Source organism: Galeopterus variegatus, unplaced genomic scaffold (genome assembly GCF_000696425.1).
Source record: "Galeopterus variegatus unplaced genomic scaffold, G_variegatus-3.0.2 Scaffold1618, whole genome shotgun sequence".
Taxonomy (NCBI): Eukaryota; Metazoa; Chordata; class Mammalia; order Dermoptera; family Cynocephalidae; genus Galeopterus; species Galeopterus variegatus.
This window is the reverse complement of record NW_007727729.1, coordinates 234,443-241,759: the sequence shown is the minus strand read 5'-3', so window position 1 is coordinate 241,759 and position 7,317 is coordinate 234,443. Positions and strand designations below refer to the sequence as shown.

Below are 7,317 nucleotides of genomic sequence, written 5' to 3'. Positions count from 1 at the left end.
GAAAGTTTCTCTGTGACAGGTCGAGCAGGTGGAGTTGAAAGGAGGTATCTAGAAGGCCCAGGAGGGTGTAGGGACCTGCTGGAGGGGGGAGGGCTGTGGTTCAGCCTCCTCCTCTTTTTGCCCCTACCCCACCCTTTGTGATGAGGCCACAGCTCTGTGATGCAGGTCTGGGGACTAGTCCCCCAGGGACTCCCAGGGCTTAGTTGCCTGAGAGCAACAGTGCAATTCAGAAGATGGAGAATCTTCTCTCCCCTCTGAATAGCGTTATTGCCACATGGCTGAGCCCTGGCTTCACTTCCTGGATATTTGATATCATCTTTGCCTTCCTGGGTGGGTTGGGGTTCTTTTTCCTGATACTCCCCTGTTTCCTGAATGATCCATCCTTACCACCGCCTAGGAAAAAGGGGAGCATGAGGAAGGTAAACAGCCTTCTGCCCAGACCCAACAGAAAGTGATTCTCTCTTTTCTTCCTATTGCTATTTCTGCTTTTCCAAATCAACTAGAGAGACTCCTAAGATGGGAGATCTCAGGAAAGAATAGAACAGTGCCCTTCTAGGGACAGACGGGGCAGGGGTAAGAGCAGGCACTAGGATTTCTATCTGAAGCGCTCAGACCAGCTGTGCAGCTGAGCTGGAGGGGCCAGGGCAAGGTCAAAGGCTGAGACTCAGTGGCCAAAGACAGGATTGCTGAGAGAGCTGAGGTCACTGTGGGAGGACAGGCCCTGAGCACTGGCGCATCAGTCCCTGCCTGTGGCGGGCATCTTGGGCCAAGCCTTGCCTCCATGTCAGGCTCATCTGGCTGAGTCCCTGACAGTCTCCCATCAGAGGCTGGAGGTGACTCCTACCCTACAACTCAGGTGCACGTCTAGCCTGTGGGTTTCCAGAGCAGAGAAACTGAGGACATCCACAGTGGATCTCACTTAGAAAGTCCCTCTCTGTGTTTCAAAGAAGGAAAACAGGAAATATTTTTATCCACTTTAAAAATGAGTGAAGCCAAGAGAAGAGCTCAGAGCTCCATCAGCCACATGTACCAAGTCGTGTTGTTCATGAGCACTGAAGGCTTGTCTGGGAGGAGGAGAGTGAGACTCGGATCCCAGCCCCTCGTTCTTGTTCCTTCTTGTCTCTCAGCATCAGGTGGAGATGAAGAGGAGCAGGAGCAGGCAGAGGCGTGCTCTGATAGGTGAGGCTCTGTCCTTCTGCCCGATGACTTTGCCGGTCCCTGAGTAATAAGGGCCACGTCTATGAGGATGTCGTTGCAGAGGCCCGAGAGGGAAGCTCCTGGGATGGGGATCAAACCTGGGGTACTGCTCAGGTTCTGCACTGGGAATGAAGCCACAGCGGGCCAGGGAAGGGCTGTTGTCCAGCAGGGGTGGGGGTGTGGGGGTTGGGTAATGGGCCAATACTGCCTGGATGGAGGTGGGACCTCCCGGTCCACTATGGACATGCTGTTTAACTTTGCTAAGGCTGATTCCTCTTTGGGAGGACCCTGTCCTTCCTCCCCCAGAGGGCAGTGGTGAGGACCATGGGGCGCTGGATGTGGAAGTGCTTTGTAAATGACAAAGTGCTACCCATCCGTGCACCTTGCTGTCCCTGCCCAGGATCACACAGCCTTGGACACTGATGCTGGGACTCTATGGTCTAGTTTCCCATGGTCTCTCATAAAGGGACATTCCACCCAGCCTCTTGTAAGATCCCCAGGCCCCTCCCTTCACCATAACCCGGTCTCCTGATTTCAGCCTATAGAGATTGCCTGGAGAAACTGAGGGAGGTTCGGGGACTGATCTCGCTTCTGCGAAGGTGAGGAAATTTCCCCTTTTCTTTCATGTCCTCCTTCCTACTAGGGCCTATCATGTGATTCCAGGGCCTGTGGCTGACCTGGGAGGGGAGTCCACAGAAGTGGATGGGATGTGACTAAATCCTTGGGGAAGGGGTGGCAGGAGCTTTGTGAAGTCAGCATGTGGGCCGGGCAGGGCGATGACCGTACCTGGCTCCTGGCCCATCTGCTCTTGGCTGCAGTGTGCACCTCCTGTCTCCTGCAGCTATCTGGAGGAGCTCCCTGATCCCCTGGTTAAGGTGTGTAAACCAGCACCTGCTAAAGACCATCAGCCACACGGGGTGCGTGTGGAAGATGCTGCTCTGGTCACTGCATCCGCACTGGCTGCCCCAGCTCCTGTGGCTGAGCGCCCTCTATCCTTTGGCTGAGCGCCCTCTGTCTGTGGCCTCCATCCTGTCAGCAGAACCTCAAGAAGACCAGCCTGAGTGGAAGAGAATCACACCAGGCACTTCAGGCCTTGACCGTACCATGTCATTCCTATCCTTGTGGCAGGCGACTGCCAAGGCCTTGTTCTTCCCCACCTCCTCACATCACCAATCCCAGCAAGAGCATCTTTCCCACCACCCAGCAAAGGCCTTGTTCCAGGGAGACCCCACACGCAGGCAGATAGAGGCTGGTGGCCCCTCTTTCATCAACCCCTCTTTCATCAACCCCGATGTTCAAAATCTGCTGGAGACACTAATCACCAAGAGGGCAGAACGGAAGATGTGGAAGGAAAATCAAAAGGTCAGGTCATTTCTCAACCAACAGAGCCCAGAATCCTTCTGGAGCCTGAAAGACAAACCAGAGCAGCTGCCCAGCCCTCAGGAGCTCTCTTATCCCAGGATCTCGGAGGACCATTTACAGCAGAAATGCAGCCAGTTCTTCTGGGGCCTTTCTTCTCTGCACAGTGAGTCCCTAATGGCTACTGCCTGGGTCTCTCGAAAGCATTCCTCACAACCTTCTTCCTCAGTAACTGTTTTATTCAATAGATTCTCTAATTCTTGTCCAGCTCAAGCTCAGGCTACAGTACCTTCTCACCTTTCCCAGGCCAAGCCCTTGCCCCACCATGTGGCCCAACTCCAACTCCTGTCTCAAAACTGGCGCTCACCTCTGACTCAGGTCCAGACACAGGCCCATCCCCCATCCTCTCTCCCAAATCCATTACGTTGTTCTCCACCTCTGACTAGGACCAGTAGAACATCATGTCCTACATCCCAGAAGGAGTCACCATCTTTCATCCGAACTAGCCATCAGCATCTGGAATGGCCCTCACAGAAGCGACTGAAACAGACTAGGGATTTACCTTCTGTGTTCAGAGGATCTCAGGAAGGCTTCAGCCAGCACTCTTCCAAGCTTCCCCAGACCCACAAACTCGCCTCCATCCTTCCTGGGGCTTCTACCAGCCCTTATTTCCAAGAGCCACTGCAGCTGCAAGGCACGTTCATCAAAGATGAACACCCCTATGGTCTTGGGCAACTGACAAGGCCTCAAGGTGAATTCTCACCAATGACATATCAGTGTCAGGCAAAAATCAAGCATGGGCCCTCCACGCATTCTGGATTTGTGGATGAAAGCAGCCAGAATGCACAGAAGACGGAGTCCAGGAGCTCTGGAAGATTCTGTAAAAAGGGCCCAGGAAAGTTCAAACTAGAGAAAGACCCAAGTAAGAATCCAGGCCAAGATCAGGAAAGCGTCTTGGAAGATCCATCCAAGGATTCAGGAAGCACCTCAGCGAAGGTTGTCGAAGTCTATACGGAGTCATCAGAAAGTGACTCAATGAGGCCCCAGGAGTGTGACTCAGGAAAGGACTTACTCAGGGCCGCAGACAAGCAGCATCTACAAGAAACACCGAAAGTCCACTTGGGCAGGAAGTTGGGGGAGATCAATGAAGGCACAATCCCTGGGAGTGTGTGTCAATCCAGGCTTGCTGCCAGCCATGCTTTTCCCAAGTCTGACACCCACACACAATCCAGAAATTCAGCTTCCTCAAAGGGTGGGGTGTCCCACGTGGACACTTCTCAGGACCTTTCCTTCCTCAGTCCGGATACTCAGAAGGCGTTAGACACACATATTAGAAGGATTCTGGTGAAGAACAGGTGGAGTCCAGATCTCCAGGCCCCTGAACCCATAAATCTGAAATTAAATGAGGCTCAACCCTTGTCTCTTCCACAGTCCACCTCTTCCTCCTTGACTACCAGGGAATTTGGGGCCAACTCAACAGCCGAGGTTGCCAATTTCTTGACAGAACCTCCTCAGAAATATCCAGGAGGGAAGGTGACAGCACACACTTCAGTTTCCACTGTAAATAGTCCTCTCCCTAACCCCTCACCTGCGTGGAAGGAAGCCCAGAGGTCTGTGTACCAGACAGAGACCCCATCTAGTGACAAATGTGGGCACTCAGTGGCCCCTTTGACTGGACAGAATGGCAGGTGGCCTTCTCAGCTCCTCACATGCAATGTTATGGGCACAACCTGGCACAGTGCAAATGTGCTGGGGGCTGGGAGAGGCAGCCTAGAGCCGAATCTAAGTCCAGCAATGTCCAGCAGTGAGCCACAAGAGGAGAGTGTGAGCAGGGCCACAGGAGACATGAGCCACAGCACAGCAGTGCTGCAGAGCAACACTTCGGCCCAGTGTTCAAGGGCCGAAGAGACCAGAAAGGCGGCAGCAGCTGCGGAGAAGCCCCCTGCTTGGGGAGTCACGTTGGGAGTGGGTGTGATGGCAAATACCCAGACCGATAATGTCATTCAGAGGAGTTCAGGGTCTCTGGGGACTGGTAAAAGCGTGCCATCCTCTAGAATTCCCACTACTCAGGCACCAGGAGAGCCACGCCTTACTGCACAGATTGCTGGTGAGTTTGAGTGCAGGGTGGAGGCCGAGTCAGAGAAGGGGACTCACAAGTGTGTGACCGGTGTCCTCCTTCAAGACTCCGCCACTGGGGTGCTCCATGCTCCAGACATCTGTTCTTCTCAGGCATCTCTGTCTGGCTTCAAGAGAACGTCCAGCAACGATGCATTAGCCTCCCAAGGGCCACATGACGTCTCGTGGAGGGGACGGAGCAGCCAGGGGCAGGAGGAACCTAGGAGCCCCAGATTCCAGAACCTATTGGAGAAGCAGAGCAAGAGGCTTGGCCCTATTGACAGGAGTGAGGGCCGCAGGAGGCCCACACGAGGAGCACGTGAACACAGGGCTGCAGGGCTCAGCCAGCCTGCCCAGGACAGGGAATCGGTAGCGTCCTTAAGGAGCCAGGCCTCCCAGCTCCCACCAGAGAAGGGACAGGCATCTCCAGAAAGCCAATTCAGGCACAGGATCTGGCTCTTTCTGCAGTGTCTTAATCCCAATAAAAAAGGCAAAGGACAGGACGATCCCCTGCAAAAGGGAAGGCCCACGTCAGCCACAGCCTGGAGCCAGGGACCAGATCCAAGCAGATCATCTGTGGACAGCATGGCCGAAGCCCACGCAATCATTACAAGTATTGAGCAGATGCTGGTGGACAGGTTGCAGCTTCGGCATGGACATGGTCCCTCCGAGATAAATAGGCATGAAGTGAACCTCCAGGCCCCAGTGGGAGGGAATTCCTGCTACCCCAGGGGTCGTTCCTACCCAGAGCAAAGAATAGAGATGAGAGATATGGCCTGCAATCGCCACGCCACCCCTGCGCGCCACAGCCATCCTGTCAAGAACAGGCAGATCAGACACAGGGACAGCAATTGGGCCTCACCACCAAGTAAGCATGTGTCCCCAGCCAGTTCCTGCCAGCATAGGACAGCCTCTGGCAGCCCTGTCCATCACCCCAGGCACTGTCTTCTTCTAGGAGGCATCTCACCTGGTCACCCAGATCATGCTTCTCACCCCTTTCCTAGAGGGAAAACTTTTCCCCCAGAGGAATCTCAGCACATGCAGAGAAAATCTGTTCTCACCCAGGTGGGCATGTGCTCTGTGTACTAATGGCTTCTCCCTACCAAGATATGCATTGTTTCTTAATATATGTTTTTCCTCCTCCGAGGTAGTGGCTCTGTCTGTGCCATGCGGGGCATAGGGAAGGGGTCAGCTCTTCCTGAGTATGGCTTCTAGAGGGGACAGCATGAGGGAAGCTGACCGCGGCCTTGCCGACCCACTCTCACCCCACAGTCCCTCCCTGCACCTCGACGTCACGATGCAGCCATTACAGAAAGCCTTCAGCACTTGTCAGGATGAGCAGCCCTGTGAAAATCCCACTCAGATTGGGGCTCACCATCTTCTCTGCTTCCCTCAACCTTGAACTTGGTGCACTGCAGGGGACAGGTCGACAGAGGCCTTGGTGACCAATTCCCCTTGCCTGGGAATGTCAGAGCCCAGTAGCCTCACTCGTCACAGTGGGCTCAGGAAGTCTGGGGGGCAGTGCCGGCCCTAAGTCCAGTGGGAGAAATGCACCCTTGGACCTCTCAGGTCACCCAGATCATGCCTCTCAGGGGGACAGACCTGCCTGCTCGGGGCATCTCTCTCCCATGACAGTGGGGATGCAGGAGGGCCCTCCTGACCCCTCTCAGTTCAGCCCGGGGCCACGCTCACCCTGTGAACCCCTTCAGCTCAGATGTGGAGGGCCAGGCCATGGTCAACCATTTCCCGATGGTCCACCTGAGAGCTCACCCTGTCCCCGGCATCCTTGAAGGAGGCATTGGCAATGGAGGACAGCCAGTGCTGGTGACTTGCATCACTCACAGTCCCAGGTGGCCTCCAGGGCAAACCTGTGGCAACAGCATGGCCAGGACCAAGTACAGGGCCAGGCCTGTAGTCTGGCAGACACCCCCAGAGACCTGTGACAGAGACCCCAGAGACCTCTGATAGAGATCCCCTGAGATCTCTGAGAGAGACCCCGAGAGACTTCTGAGAACCCCCACATACCTCTGACAGAGACCCCCCCCAGAGATAAGTGACAGAGAACTCTGACAGAGACTCCCAAAGACCACTGGAAGATACCTCTGACAGAGACCCAGCTGAGAGATCTCCACAGAAACCTCAGAGACCCAACTGAGAGAAACTCCACAGAGACCTCCACAGAGACCTCTGACAGAGATACAACTGTGAGAGACCCAACTTACAGACTCCCACAGAGGCCTCCGAAAGAGACATCCACAGATGCCACATTACACAGAGATCTCTGACAGAGATAACATAGAGCTGGCAGAGACCCACACGGAAAGATCTCACGAGACCTTCCCCAGAGACCTCTGACAGAGAGACTTTATACAGAGACCTCCCTCAGAGACCTCCCACAGAGACCACACTCCCATTCTTGGGAGCTTGAGCAGCTACCCGGTGACAGGTCTTCCCAGTGGGTCTGAAAGCACTCAGCAAACTGGCCACACAGGATGGAGACCATCAGCTGTGCTTCCCTGAGAAAACGCTCATGTATTTTTGTTTCACATGTACATCTGTAAACTCCTATTCTTCATGGATTTTCACTAGCTTGAGCTCTGACTCACAATTTACAGAATCACAGACTTTGAAAATGAGAAAAGTTCT

General features: G+C 54.3%; 1 protein-coding gene across 1 annotated transcript in view; it reads left to right on the top strand.

Moving 5' to 3' along the window:
- Positions 1–233: 233 nt before the first annotated feature.
- The window catches only part of LOC103594748 (spermatogenesis-associated protein 31E1-like), a gene marked incomplete at its 3' end in the record, with an annotated part of 7,344 nt that continues 260 nt past the window's right edge, over positions 234–7,317 (top strand). Inside the window, exons 1-2 of the mRNA XM_008578009.1 lie at positions 234–330; positions 2,039–3,605. Of these exons, the coding sequence (XP_008576231.1) occupies positions 234–330; positions 2,039–3,605 (1,664 nt within the window). The remainder of the gene's footprint in view (positions 331–2,038; positions 3,606–7,317) is intronic.